This window comes from Cervus elaphus, chromosome 9 (assembly GCF_910594005.1).
Source record: "Cervus elaphus chromosome 9, mCerEla1.1, whole genome shotgun sequence".
NCBI lineage: Eukaryota > Metazoa > Chordata > Mammalia > Artiodactyla > Cervidae > Cervus > Cervus elaphus.
In genome coordinates, this window is record NC_057823.1 from 27394264 (window position 1) to 27410406 (window position 16143).

Genomic DNA, 16143 nt, shown 5'->3' on the forward strand with positions numbered 1-16143 from the left:
ACCATTATTTTTAATACCACTCAGTATCAATAAGAGACTGTGCAGTGGGCATACTCCAAATTGTCAATGAGATTCTAAATCACATCTACCACTCTGAACAGCAATCTGGAAACATGCCATAAAAATAACCAAAATGTCCATGCTCTTTGACTACCTTCACTTCTGAGGCCCTACATTGACTATATTCCATGAAGATATTAAATATAGCATCATTTAAGATGGCAAAACTTATAGAAAAAAACTGATGAACGTATCCAACCATTTAATAAAGACTTACAGAGCAAATGATCTTGCAAAAGTTCATGTTGCTAATAAAGGATGAGAGGAAATGGGAAAGGCTTGGGCCAAGGTCTAGAAAGGCTATGAAGAAGTTTGTTAGGTAGTGCTTATGATGCCCTGCACTGAAAAAGCCTTTCATTTTACTGGATGGCATTAATTCCTCAAATAGTTCAGTTATCACATCATCAAAAAATACAATAAAATCTGCAAGAAGAAATAAATCAGTCTGTAGCACTAAAATTATTCTACTGGGAATCTTCAGGTAAGACCACAATTCTGATTTTGGCAAACTCTCCTAGAGAAGAATAAAAGTCAAAAAGCTGAAACATGTTTATGAGACTCCTTGTCTAAGCTATGAATGTGGGGAATCCCTAGGGATTTGAAGCACTCTTGACCAAACAAAAGGGTAGGATGGCCTCTCCTACAAGGAGGCAAGTCAGGAGTCAGATGGGAGGTCTCACGATGGTAAACTCCAAGCTTAAATTGACAAGCATTTTGTAAACAAGATTCTCCAGTTCTAGATTCTTCTCTGTATTATCTCTCCTGTGTAATTCTGTATCTTTAATACGGTCTTATTTAAATGCCTCCAGTCTAGCCTCAGCTGTGCTGTGGGTAAGGAAGGATTACATGTCCATATTTTAGCTGCCAGAGAAGGCATTCCAGTCTACCATCCAAGCCTTAAGCCAGGGTGAAGCTGGGGAAAGGTAACGAGTGAGAGATGTCTTAGAAAATGTGTTTCTCTCAAAGGTCAAGGGCAGGTCATCAGGCAGGCTCTGTTGCTCCACCTTGCATAGGGAGGCATCCTCTATCAGCACCCTTCAGGGGGCTGGTGTAGATTTGATTACAGACAGTCCCTTCTTTGTAGCCTCAAGTATGTTTAGATCATCAGATAGTTGAAAAATAAGCATCTTGAAACACAAACGAGACCAGGAAAAGGACGATAACTCCTGAGGGCAAAAAAGCAAACCAACTAACATAAAGACAGCCTTCAGGCTTATGCAACTGTCCCTACCTGTCTGCTTTCAGAAGGGGTGATTTATCAAAAGGTCATGAAAATGACCACCTTAGTGGGAAGATAAGTGCAAAGTGCAAAGCAACACTTCTTTTTAAGTTTACAGCAAAACCAAAGAAATATTCTAATGTAATCACTTGTTCAAAAGAAAAAAAAAATAAAAAAACAAGTATAATCAGTGTCATTAGTTTTTGTGTTTTTCTAAAAGACCAACATTTTAAAAGATGATCTAATTCAACCCTTGGAATAACTGCTCTCTGTAAACAGAAATTATTTCATAATCAGATGCATGCTATGTTTACAGAAATTTTTTTTTGTTGTTTACGGAAATTTTAATCAGTATAAGCATGAAGTGGACCGAATTGCGAGTCTCTCTTCCCTTGCCTCAATAAAAAGCACAGTACATTCGTAAATAGCTCTTCTTTTATTTTCTTTGATTGTTTCATATTTATTTTATTTTGGGGTTTTGCATATATCCTTGTAAGTCAGTTAAACTATGTTCTGGAAAAAAATGGAGTATAAGCAAACAAAAATTATTATCTCTCAATACATTTTCTTTCTGAAATTACTTTTTCTCTCCAGCAAAGATTACTCTTACCTTAGGTTGTCTGCAAAGGTAGCGACAAAGTTCTCCAATGTACTGGAACACAGTCACATTATACTTCCGGCAGTCATTCCAAAACTGGCTTGCTGAGAATTTCTTCCTTAACACACAACTGGCACCTATGAGGAAAGCATAAAAAGGCACAAGGGAAAAAATTCAAGGGCAGAATTAACATAAAACACAAATGATATTGCTCTGTCCAGAAGAGTTTTGCTCACTTTCAAGGCTTTTATAATCTATCAGTGGCCATTTATATCAAGCTCATTTGAAAACATTAATCTTACAGTCAAAAAAGTCTTTTAAAAATATTCATGCTGTAATTCTATATTTTGACTGTAGGTACGCTTCTTATAATACATGGGATGAAAGAAGCACTCAAAATAAATAGGACAGTTATAAGTAGTAGAGAATGAATATAGATAAAGGTCATCCTTCTTCACAGAGACCAAGAATATTCACTTACTTTTGACCTTGAATACATACATAATATTTATTTTAAAAAATTTTAAAGCAGCCTCAATATATTTTGAGGTTGAGTTAGCAAGGCAGAATTTGTAAGAAAGCACCAACAAAAAGGTTCATTGATGACTGCAGAACCTAATTTTAACAACCTAATTTTAATAACAATTTTAAGTCATAGGAATATGTTCCAAGGAAAATGCTAATGTCTCGACCTTCATCTTTATTTACTGTAGACATTTGTCACATTCTAAACATACCATTCTATAACATTACTTTATAGTATTTTAGATATATATATACATATAAATCATGGTAAGTGATCTCTAAATATTATTTCTGAGTGAGCTAGTAACAGACACATAATCTCAACATGATTATCAATGGACTCTACTGAGTTGTCAGTTCCACCAAATGACTTCTTGGGTATCTGGAGTACAATGTTTGCAAAGATAGCCTCAATAACTCCTCCTCTACACTTACCTTTACAATGTGGATTTGACACCCTGTCTTTCAAGAAGTTGGGTCTATTTCCCCACTCGTCAAATCTTGATTCTGAGCTGGCTTGTGACTTGTTTTGACCAGCAAAATGCAGATAAAATGATCCATGTGACTTCCAAAACTAAGACTTAAGAGATTAAGAGATACTAGGCTTCTGATTGGGAAAGCTCCTTCCTCCACTTAAGGAGGCAGGGCTTGGCCACTAAACAGTGAGTGATCACATGGAGAAGGAAGTCCTGTCAATAGCCAGTTCCAACCACAAGGCCAAATTCCCAGGGCACTGCTCCTTCCACTTCAGGCATACACTGAAGTGGGTGATGAAGCTGTGTCCTTTTAGTAAACATTTTATAATTGTATAACATGCACACAATTACTCTGAATTCTACAAATAGCATTTCAAACTTTAATGAAGACAAGTTCTAATTATTAGACATTGTGAAAACTTATTCAGACAATAAAAGCATACCTAATTCAATACATCCACCAATTCCCAGAAGAGATGCTGCACTATGATACAGAGGAAGAGTTATATAAATGATGTCATCAGAAGTACAACCAAAAGCCCATAATCCAGAAGAATACTTTGTAGCCATCAGATGACAAATCACAGCTGCTTTTGGTAGACCTGGAATAAAAGGAAGAAAAAAAATGTAACAGAAAAGATACTGTGTTGGTATCAACTACAACAGCAACTGAGGCAAAAATACATCAAAATAGTCTATATGCTTGGTAAAAAGGGCCATTCAAATGCCGGCTGTGACTTAAATTAATCTCTAGAATCTTGGATCTACCCAGAGGATTAAAACTATAAAATTATATAAGAGTTTGAAATCTAGGAAGCTTCAAAGAGCCATATTTGCTATAAAAATGCCCCCAATACACAGTTTTTTCTCTGGTTCGACCTATTTACTGAATAAAACTAAAGCTGTCATGGGATTTTTAGTGAGAGCAGCACATGTGACTGCAAACCCCAGTCTACAGTGACTTCCAGACACTCTTCCAGAGTGAGCTTCGTGTCTGCATAGTTGCTGCACCTCCTTCAACATTTTCTGATAGGCTTTGGGCTTCAGTTTCATCAACTGGAAGAGACTTGATCTTATACACAAAATTGGCATGGTCTTGCCTACAGTCCTAACTAAAGTTCATTTAAGTTTTCTCAAAAGAAATTTCTGTGGCTCTTTCTGATAGCTAGGCATCTCACAACCTGAAAGAGTTTATTGTCCTCCACATGGATAGAGAATCCCTCCAAAATTTCTTGTCAAGCCATTATAAAGATTTTCAGTGAGACTAGCATCCTTGATTCTTGATACTGTAATTGCTTTTCTCATCTTCATCCGGAGAATCAAATATTTATGCATTTTCTGCCTCTGCAAAGTTCCTACCTGCTGTTCTTCAGTTATCATATTCCCTACTTTCCATATTGTTCCTGATCTCATGGCAACCCAGCTTTAAAAATAATTTTTCAGTTGGAGGTGTGTCAAAAAATGAAGGATGCTTTATCTAGTTATTTTTCACCTGTGTGCTTCTGTCACTCCGATAAAGCACTTTAGTGACAAACAAATTACTCATGTTTTGGTTCCTGATTTGGTTAGTTTTAAGTGAATAATGATCTCATTAACTTGTTATAAAAGTTATTATAAATTATTTAAGGTACTCAGACTTTTTGATAAAGGAGACAACAGATAGGAGCTTATCCAACAATGAAAGTGATCAAAGGTTCATGCAACTTAAAGTTTTGAAGAAAGAAAAAAAAAAGTTTTAAAGAAAGAAAGATGAACCAACAGAATAAATAAGCTTGTTAAAACTGCAACTTAGAGTCTCTCTTGGAAGAGTTGGTTCATTACCTTACTAAAGCCTCTGAGGGGCCCAACTGTACAAAAATGTTACTGTTTTTTTCAGTGGTGTTTCTCAAAGTCCTGTGGTCATAAAGCACCTCTTCAAGTTTAATTTTTTTTCTTTGTAGACATGAAGGGATATAGGTGGCACAAGCTTGGGAAAATGCTACCTTAGGTGGTCTCTGAAATCCTCTGCTTTTCTAACCTTCTGTGGATCCCTGGCATTAAAACTCTCCACACATCCACAGATGTGGAGAGACCACTGTGATGAGGTCCAGGCATAAAGGTGGGAGTGAGGTTCTGTCCAGTGAATTGGAGATTAGCAGGAAGAAGGAAGAAGAGATGCTATTAAGAGAAAACCAATTTATGGGTAGGGATGGAAAAAATCTCGGGAATTTGGGGATAATTTTGGAAAAGGGAAAGAATCCCTAATATTAAGCAGGCAAGACAAAAGGAAATAAACTTAATGGTGATTGCACCCGGTCCCAGTGCAGCCTGGAAGGCAGTTCCATTTTTTTCTCCTTCCACTGCTTGCAAGAGTGACTGACCACAAGGCTGCTGTTTCCAGGGTTAAAAAGCCTTTCCTGGATATCTTGTGGCACCTAGCTAAACTCAACGAGCCACCTCAGAAGTGGATACGGGCAGACTGAATACATACATAGACCCTCAAGGCCAAAAAGAATGGAATTGGAGGTGACCACAACACGACTTTAGAAAGGCAGGTGGACAACTGACACAGCCTTGGAGAAAGTTGATTTGCTCCCACAAAATCCCAGCAAGGCTCAGAAACTTGGAGACTAGGTACCTCCCAGAGTGGAGTATCAATATGGAACTATAAAGAGGGAGCTAAATGAGAGTTCTGTTTAAGAAGCAATTCCACCTGTCATAAATAAGGGAAGCCTCTCTTGTTCATCAAGATCTCACAGAATCTCCCAGGTCAAAGACACATGAATGGTATAAAAATTGACCTCAGTCCTTTCCTTACTCAGAGACATTCTAAGTTTGTCCCTAGGTTGATGGATATATTTTGGTGAGCTTCACATTAGTAAAATGATTAGGAAAGGTTTGATGTCATCCAAAGGGCTCCCATACAACCTGCTTGAAAGGGCCTGTGAGCGGACTCTGCTCCCATCATTTTTAACTTTTCTAAGTCTCACTTCTTTACATCACTCCCTAACTTGTATAACACTTACTTCATTATCAACATTATAAGATTTTTTGTTTGAGAAAATCTGTTTGATTTTTATGCTAATAGGCAACACTAATATAAATTCTCATGATCATTACAACTACTATCACTTAATCCAGCTCTGGGTTTCTAGCTGCAAAACATCAGCTTAGAGAGAGAGAGAGAGATGCTTTTAATAAAAAACATCAATTCAATCTTTAATGAGGTTCAGTGTGAGACAGGCTGGGATCTGGGGCCTGTGACCCTTTACGTGGGCCGCCTGCACCTCAAGTGACAGAATAGAAGAATCTACAAGGGACTAAATGTAACTGCATGCATGTACAGTTGAGGCAATTATGAAAAACATTCAAAAGGGGCACAAATCAACTGCCATTTCTGAGGTGCCAGGAGCAAAAGGAGGTTACTGTACATGACACCTGTAAACAGCACCTCCAAGAGGGTGGGCAGACCACTTAAGCCACCCCTCCAGCCCCACCCACCAATCCACCCCTACCCTCACCCCATTTTAGGAACCAGCCTGCCCTCCCTAGTCAGGGAGCCAGCAGGAGCGCTTGTCACTTGTTTTCACTTCTCTGTGCTGTGGCATGAGTCCCAGTCAAGCTTTCCTCGAATTCCTCGTCTGATCCCTTTCCATTTTCTATTGATTAAAGAGTCCAAGGACCCTAGTCTGTAGGAAATGTGATTTTGCTACATTTTCTGACAGTTTTGTATTTATAAAGCATGACATCTACTGTATGCCCAATTCTGTATGTTGCTTTGCTCTCTATAAGACCTCAAGTTGCTTAGAACTTTAAGCTAACGAGAGATGATATTTGTGTAACCTTTCCTGTATAGTATCATCCACAATCCAAATTTGAAAGAATGCCAATAAATGCTTTTGACATTTTAAAATGTAAAAAATAAAATGAAATTACAGCACCAGATGCTTCCCCCACAATGGTAAAGATCTGATATGTATTCTCTGGAAAAAGATGAGCCTCTGGAAACACCAGGAAGAAGAGAGACTGAACATATTGTGGGAATAAGAGAAAGTAGGCATCCTCCTCCAGCTCCCTCTTTGCAGCTTACTAGTTTTCCCTTTAAGATTCTGGTCTGAGGAATCTGAAGCACCTAGAAGTAAAACTGGTAGTCATGAATCTGCCAACAAAATGTCCTGGACACTGAAACTAACCAGCCCACAATCCTGCTCGGTCACACAGAGCTTTTAGTTAGGATTTTGTTTGTTTTGGTAGCTACACTTTAAACATGAGCAGCCAAAGGTCAACAGATATTTGAGGAAATCCTCTAGAGTAAAGAACAGAGGCTACTGTAAAATAAAAGGTAAAAGGGCATTAGAGAAAATAGAGACAAGGTAGAGAGGAGAAATTTTTTTAAAAATATTAATATTCCGAGAGGTATGAGACAATGAAGTATCAATAATACAAAAATAACATGCTACAAAATGAGAAATATTCAGAGAACATAGGGTGAAAATATAAATCTCTCAAAAAGTAAACCAAAAGGTAAGAGAAGGAAAATAGGATAGAAAAGATTAGAAAATTAATAACAGTTCAAGGAGGCCAAGCTTTAAAATGTTAGAGACCCAAAGATAAAAGAATGAACAAACAAACAAAATAATAGAAGGAGAGAATGGTCAGAAAAAAATAGAAATAAAGAGAATATGCAGACATCTTTAAAAAAAATTTCAAGTACCTAGACTTGCAAGACATGAGTTTCTAGATTTAAAAGGCTGACAGATTTATCAGCAAAATGGATAAGTAAGACTAGTCCCAGTACAAATAATCCTGAAATCATAGACTACTGAAGACTCATGGAATTCTAAAAGTTCCTCCCCCTTGCCCCCACCTTCCCCCACCAAAAGAAAGAAAAACACCACCAGGTTGACGTAAAGGACATGAAAGCAGAAAAAAAAAGGCTTCTCAATACATATACTGGAAGATAGAAGGTAAAAAAGCAATGCCTTCAAACCCCTGCACCAGTATCATTTCTTACCTAGAATTCTATACAAGGGTAAGGGTAGAAACAAAAAGACATTCAGGTATGTGAGAACTTCAACTTACCTACTAACAAGCAGCTGCCAAAAAAAGTGCAGTGATAAAATGAAAAGTAAACAAAGGAAATAAATTTAGAATCTAAGAATCAGGGGATTGGAAAGAAGGTCTGAAGGGAATTCTCAGGGTGATGGTGAGAAACAAACCCCAGGACATGTCAAGATTGAAATCATAGGGAGGAAAGCTTTGGGAAAGACGTGATCGAGAACTGACATATACACGCTAATATGTATGAAGCAGAAAACTCATGAGAACCTGCTGTATAGCCCAGGGAACTCTACTCAATGCTCTATGGTGACCTAAATGGGGAGGAAATCCAAACAGGAGGGGATATATGTATACATCCAGCTGATTCACTTCACTGTTTAACAGAAACGAACACAACAATGTAAAGCAACTATGTAGTTATTGTTGCTCAGTTGCTCCTTGTGTTGGACTCTTTGCAGCCCCATGGACTGGAGCATGCCAGGCCTCCCTGTCCTTCACCATCTCCCAAAGTTTGCCCAAGTTCATGTACACTGCATGGGTGATGCCATCCAGTCATCTTATCCTCTGATCCTTTTCCTTCTGCCCTCAATCTTTCCCAGCATCAGGGATTTTTCCAATGAGTTGGCTGTTTGCATCAAAAGACCAAAATACTGGAGCTTCAGCTTCAGCATCCACCCTTCCTACAAATATTCAGGGTTGATTTCCCTTAAGATTGACTGGTTTGATCTCCTTGCTGTCCAGGGGACTCTCAGGAGTCTTCTCCAGCACCACAGTTCTAAGGCATCAATTCTCTGGCATTCTGCCTCCTTTATGGGCCAGCTCTCACAACCGTATGTGACCAATGGGAAGACCACAGCCTTGACTATATGAACCTTTGTGAGCAGAGTAATGTCTGTTTCAACACATTGTCTAGCTTTGTCACAGCTTTCCTGCCAAGGAGCAAGTTTCTTTTAATTTCATGGCTGCAGTCACCATCCTCAGTGATTTTAAAGCCCAAGAAGAGGAAATCTGTCCCTACCTCCACCTTTCCCCCTTCCATTTGCCATGAAGTAAAGGGACTGGATGCCAAGATCTTAGGTTTTTAATATTTAGTTTTAATCCGGCTTTCACTCTCCTCCTTCACCCTCATCAATAGACTCTTTCGTTCCTCTACAGTAAAGAACTAAAGAGGAACTAAAGCAACAATACCCCAATCAAAAGAAAATATAGCAACAACAAGAACATAGGCTTGACAAAATACAGACAAGCTTTTCAATGTCTAAAGGTGAGTTACTTTTTGATAGAAGGATGGGTACAGACTGGTCATAGATGTAGAGAAAGCCAAGCAAGCAAATGAAAAAACAAATGATCGATTCCAGATTGGGAAGGGTTTTACATGAAAGGAAATAAATATATTTTATTATACTATGGAGGGCAGCTAGAAAGTGTTATGATACTGATAACTATCAAACCAATATTTATGATGAAACAATATATAAAGTGATGTCAGGGAGAGACAGTATCTGTACCAGAGGAAAAAGTCTGAGTTGGAGGGAGAGAGTGATAAAGAAAGAAGATAAAATTTTCATCTTCCATTGTGGACAAGCAGCACCTATTTTGGGGGGGGGGCACCTATTAAGTACCCAATAAAATTCTCAAGCTATTTAGATATATGGAGATGATTACAGAAAGATCTGTGCTGGTGAAGGCTATTGAGAGTCCCTCGGACAACAAGGAGATCATACCAGTCAATCCTAAAGGAACTCAACCCCAAATATTGACTGCAAGGACTGATGCTGAAGCTGAAGCTCCAATACTTTGGTCACCTGATGCAAAGAACCGACTCACTGGAAAAGACTCTGATGCTGGGAAAGATTGAAGGCAGGATGAGAAGGGGTGACAGAGGATGAGATGGTTGGATGGCATCACTGACTCAATGGACTTGAGTTTGAGCAAACTGCGGAAGATGGTAAAGGACACGGAAGCCTGGCACGCTGCAGTCCATGGGGTTGCAGAGTTGGACTTTAGTGACTGAATGACCAAAAAAAAAAAAAAAAATACCAAATGCAATTGGTTTGGGAATAGGTAAGCAGGGTACTTTTCTCTAATATTTCTAAAACTATTAGCATTTTCATCTCTGTACCGTATTACTTTAATATGAATAAATATCAAGTAAAAAATTAATAGTGCTTTTGCTTTCAGCCTGTTGTGCAAATGTATCAAACACTGGTTTTAATCTTAAAGAACAGGAGCTGTTAATAGTCTGCTCCACACTATTCTCTTTGGGGTGAGGAGGGTTACGGGGAGAGGAGAGTGGTAAAGACTGTTTTGAAGACCAGAGTCACTTTTTATAAGAAAACAGCGTAAAGACAAATTGTCAAGTAACTTCTGTTGGAAGTTTTCAAAGATATAATTTCCAAAATTTTATTGTTTCTTTCAAAGTCAAGTCAGGTCATCTTTGTGCTGACAACCTGATACACATTAGCATTTCCCAGTTCATTTATCAGAGTTGTTTTAAACAAAGTGACAGCAACAAAAAGCACAACACATCTCCAGTATAAAAGAGATTATTGTTAGACTCCAAAGAGGAAAAAGGAAAGAACAAAGTAAAAAAACTTTACTTAGGCAATAGTAGTTTTGCTTACAATACTACCTGTGCATAAGAAATAAGTACCAATACTTTTGAAGTGAAGTGAAAGTCACTCAGTCATGCCCGACTCTGCAACCCCATGGACTGTACCCTGCTTTTAACACACCTCAATTCAAATTCCTGGTCATCTTCAAATCAATTACAAAAGGTTATTCAAACTACCATAAATACCACTGAATTTTTCTCAGAATCAATTAAGTTTAACATTTCTTTTGAATTCCCAGGTAGTTTCATTACTCTCTGTGTGTGTGTGTTGTTTACCTGATAAAAGGAAAGTTAGTTTCTTGATTCTGATTTGTAACCTCCCCCAAACATACAAAGACCTCAAGATTTCCTGTTTCTCACATGTTCCAGTCAACCCAGGGAAAACCAGGAGAGCTTACTACAGGTATTTAAATGGCAGCTCTATACTTGGATTGTGTTTAGGAACTAACATTTTATACAAGAATATAGAAACCTGTTTTAAAGTAGACTAATGGCTTTTTTCATTCAGAAGGGTGATTACAAAATTTAAACATCTTTTCATTTATATATCAGGCATCTAAGGGAAGCTAGCAAAGATCCTGCCAAAGAAGCAGTCCAAATTTCACACTCTGAGTAACTGGGCTGGATCAAGTTTTCAGATATTCCAGTGCCATTTGTACTACCAAACTTCAAAATCTTTCCACTTGCAACAATGGCCAAGTGAACATGGTGACTTGCCAAGCTAAAGGTAAAGCAATTACATTTTCCATCCAAGTTTGAGAGTTCAAAGATCTAAAGAAACCCAGGTCTTCTTGGATACATGCTTTCTCAGATTTTTTGTAGCTATGAAACTGAGCCCCACTAAAACCAAATTCTTTTACCAACTCTCTATCCAAAGCTTTGTTCCCTTTCTTGTCCCCTCTGACCTCAATCCCCGGGGAACTGAACAGTAATCAACCAGAGTCAGATGACTAAAATTGCTGTGGCTGATGACATAGTTAAAGCACTAAAGTGGTTATCATAGATATTGTTAACACATTGTTTCTCCAGGGCAAGATGAGCTCACAGACCCTCAAGCCATGGACCACCTGGCCAGAGTTGTAAACCAGAGACATCCTGACTCCCAAAACTGTCAAGAGAACTGTTACAAGATGATGACTAACCCTAGCTTCTTTATTCTTCTCCTTTAAGAAACCCCCAACTCAAAGGTCAAGTTGAAGTGGATCTGAGGCTTGGGCTTGGTGGGCTGCAATAAATCCTTATTTTTCTGCAATCTCCTGCTATCAGAGTTTGGCCTTCTGTACCTTGGGTACTCAAGTCCTTTGCTCAGTTACAGCTACACATGGCAAAGATTTATCCAAACCGGTTGCTTTTCAAATATAATACACTGTGTTCTTTTCAAGTTTAAAGAGCAAATGGATCATACCTGTTGTTCCAGAAGTAAAAATATAAAGATAAGGAGTCTTGGTGTTTGAGATGGCATGGAGGCTGCGTGGCACCCGACAGTCAGATGCTGTGTCCAGTTTTTCTTTGAGTGAAGTTATGCCTTGTGGAACAGAGTCTTTCATTGCCCAAACGCTGATACCTTCTGGGAGGCTTGGAAGGATGTCTTCTATAGTTTCTAGAAATTCTAAAAACCAAAGGATTAGGAATAAGTAAATAAGACATAAATCTCAAACCACTCACCTTGTGCATTCTTTTGCCTGTTGGAACAGGGATGAAATGCAAATACAGTGCCAACTTCCTTTTCACATTGGATAAGTAACATCCTAGCCATTTTATGATTCTGTTTCAACATGACAAATTTAAAGGAAAATCTAGTTATTACCTGATTTCATCAATGCAAAAAACCCAATTCAAACTGAAATTTGGAGATCCCATTATCCAGGCTATGTTCCCGGCCACCCCCCCCCCCCCCATTTTTAAATAAAACTCTGTTTCTGTAATTTGCCTTAAATTTAAATTCTGGACACTGCCCTGAACATTCTTTCTGAAATACAACTCAGTATCTCATTATTCTAAAAAGCCATCTGTCTGTCACTCCTCAGTTCCACTGTAATGCAACAATCCAGGAGAAACATCTGACTGCTCCGGAAGCACAAGATTCCAGATTATGGATTCACAAGAGGCTGCCTTAGAGGCCATTTCAGAGTGAAAAGTTAAAGGAGGAGATTAGAGATGCTCTTTCCTCTGGATCAGAATTATTAAAGGTAAAAGGTCTTTTAAAGCAAAAGAATGCTTTTCCAGAAAAGGTGGCAGGATTCACAGTACACAGTAGCAGTGGGATCCAAGGCTTCTTTAGAACCAGCATCAAGCAAAAAAAGAAGATAAAAGAGTAGAAAACTGCAAACGCGGGTGTCTTCAGGCCTGAAGAGCTTAGGGGTCTTCACAATCTCAAGGGTCTGGGTTGAAATCCAGGCTTGAGAAAGGTAAAGGGATACTCATCTCAGGAATCAGCTACTGTACAGATAACCAAAGAGTGATTGTGTAGGTACTCTGGGAGACTGAACTAGACCTTCTGAATCTGATCTTCAAAGTAGGAGAAACTGTCATCTCTCCAGGAGGACAATACTGGTAGAAAAGGAGGGAGTTGGAAGGTGGGTGCAAATCTTTGAGGAGGAAATATTTAGTGTGAGGGTACCTGGCACTCTATGGGACACAAAACAAGCAGGGCATCATCATTCTTGGATGATGTATAAGCAAGTCAGGCATCATTTTTTTTTCCCCCAGAGTAGACAGACAAACAGTTCTCAATATTCTTTAAGTTCTTTTAAAATGTAATGCTCCCTTCCTTTAAGATGGATCTTTAACCACTTTCCTGTTCTACATGGGTGCTGCAGCTTTATTTTCATGGTCCTACAACACATCATACTTTTTGAGATAAACGGGATTTCTGAGTGCTACATTATTTATCTTAAAATCTATGTTAACATCCACAGGGACATTAAACAGTGGCCTTTTGGAGTTAATGTGAGGAATGCCTGAGATCACCAGCAATCACCAGAAGTTATGAAGAGGATAAGGAAGATTTTTTTCCTTAGACCCTTCAGAGGGGACATGGACCTGCAGACACTGTGATTGTGTATTTTTAGCCCCCATGTCTGAAAGGGAATGAATTTTTCTATTTTAAGCTTACCCAGGTTGTGTCATGTTATCACAGCAGCCCTGGGAAGCTAACTCAACCAAGGTCACAAGTTGGTGAATAGAACTGTTAGTCTAACCTAAGTCTAACTAACTCTAAAGTCTACATATTACCTCATAAATGAAGCCAATGATAAAAAATACAACTAAATGTAAAATATACCCTGGTCAGAATGGTAAAGTCCACATAATTATGGACCTGTCGATCTAAGTACATTTTTAAAATAATTTTTAAACAAGAATTAAAAAATAATCACTAGGTATATTCTATTTTAAAGTTAAATTCAGGGTGCTGCATTAAACATTTCTGGAAGTGTAAAGCAGTGTCTGGTTCTTTCAAAAAGCCATCTGCCAGCCCTGACTTAGTTCTACTATAAATACAAAACATTTGAAAAAAAAACTCATGATTTACATCCTCAAAATCTATAATCCAGATTGATTACAACGAAGCAGCAAGATAAATACATCAAATTGGACTGGGAAATTCATAAGAAAACTAAGGAAACACAGAAAAATGGTAAGGAGTTGATATGTTAGGATTGGGGAGGCAAATTGGTGATTGAAATTTTTTGAGTTAATTTTAATTTTTTTAACAAATCCAAATAAAATAAGATGTCAGGTTCCAGAGGAAAATCTTTTTCTACTGAGCACACACAGCATATTGCTGTATACAGATTGCTTTGGTAAGAAGGAGAAGTGAAAAAATCATAAGGAATGCTGGGGGAAGGATGAGTCATAAATAAATGAAAAAGCAAGACAAGCAAATGATTTGTACTTTGTATTTTCTCTTAATTTTTAGCACTAGATTTTGCTTAAGTGATTCTTTCCGGCATTTTGAATGTATAAGTAGAAGCCTGAACTGACCCATTTCATTCCCTTAACTTCAAATATGTCACCTGGAACTGTAAATTAACAAGACAAATTTTATATGTTCTTAATAATATATGTAATAAATTGGCAAAATAGGTGCCAAGAAAGCTACAATATGATAAACTGTGGATCAAAATCTTTGTTGGAACTGTAGAGTCTAAAAAATCATAGTATTTACTAAGAGTGATGACCTTTACAAGAAAAAGGAAGTGAGTGGATTCCTAGGAATCAGAGGAGATACAATTTAATCTTCTAAGTCAATTTCATGTTAGTCAATTTCATTATAATGTATGAAGATTAAATTGTATCATGCTTAGAATACTACCTTTTCCAACTAGTAAATCATGAACAATCAAAATTAGTTATATATATATATATATTTTTGGAATGGAGGTAATCCTTGACCTAGCTGAGTCTAAAATGGGAGAAAAAAAAAAAGGCAAAACAGCCATTCATTCTACTCTACATAAAAGTATAGAAATGCCTTGAAAATGAAAATAGATATGTTGAGGCTAGCATAGTACATGGATAAAATAATACAGGTTCACATGAGCCACATCTCATCTATCTGAATACGTCTTACTTTCTATAGAACTTAAAGAGTTTTTATTTTTTCCTCCAACTATTCCTCTTGGTCTTTGAAAAGCAGATATCTTTACGGTTGAAAGTCATTTGGAGAATTACAATGGTTTGATTGTTAACTGGAACATTTGTCCCTGCACATTGTGAATGCAACAGATCATGAAAACGGACAGGGCAATGCTGCACGCATTATTTTAAGTTTAGAGAACCGACATAAGAGTGTGCTTCTTGTGAAAAGAAACAAAACCCTTCCCAGAAGGTTGAGACACAACGTACTATTGAATCTAAAGTATAAAGGTCCAGGGGAATATTAATGTATACTTTTCAGTTATTTACTTATAATTATAACGATTTAATATGTGATACACTGAGAAAGGAGAGAGTACAAAATACATGCACGCATGCATGCATGCTCAGTCGCTTCAGCTGTGTCTGACTCTTTGCAACCCCATGGACCATAGCCCACCAGGCTCCTCTGTCCATGAGATTTTCCTGGCAAGAACACTGGAGTGGGTTGCCATGCCGTTCTCCAGGGAATCTTCGCAACCCAGGGATTGAACCCATGTCTCCTGCATTTCCTACACTGCAGGCAGATTCTTTACTGCTGAGCCCAGAAAATACAAAAATGCAAGTAAATCTGAAATTTTGTGGATACTAAGTCTAGAAACTAAAGACTACAAAGCTTAAAATGGTTTGACTTTCAGGGAGTCATGATTCTAACATTTAGCACACTGATATAAAATAACATAACCAGTAACTCATTGATATATCTACTGCCAAAATCAGCCACCAGAAGAACAGCACAGGGACAATTCCTGGGCAAAAACAGGCAAGTAAGTGAAGAGTTACTGAATGCCCCTTGTGTACCTTAAAGTTTTTCATTAGGTCATTCGATCACCTATCCATTCATCTTGGCAGTAAATACTTATTGAGCATCTCTTTTACACTAAGTTCTAAAAATTTAGCAGCAAAGAGAACAAACTTCCTCAGCTCAAAGAGCTTACATCTGAGCTCTTGGCCAATTCCTCCAAGTTGCACA

The 16143-nt window shown here is 37.9% G+C and overlaps 1 protein-coding gene across 1 annotated transcript in view; it reads right to left on the reverse strand.

Moving 5' to 3' along the window:
* The window catches only part of SLC27A6 (solute carrier family 27 member 6), a 72827-nt gene that overhangs the window by 51310 nt on the left and 5374 nt on the right, over window positions 1-16143 (reverse strand). The window contains exons 2-4 of the mRNA XM_043912193.1: window positions 11938-12141; window positions 3322-3480; window positions 1890-2014 (exon numbers count right to left, since the gene is read on the reverse strand). Of these exons, the coding sequence (XP_043768128.1) occupies window positions 1890-2014; window positions 3322-3480; window positions 11938-12141 (488 nt within the window). The remainder of the gene's footprint in view (window positions 1-1889; window positions 2015-3321; window positions 3481-11937; window positions 12142-16143) is intronic.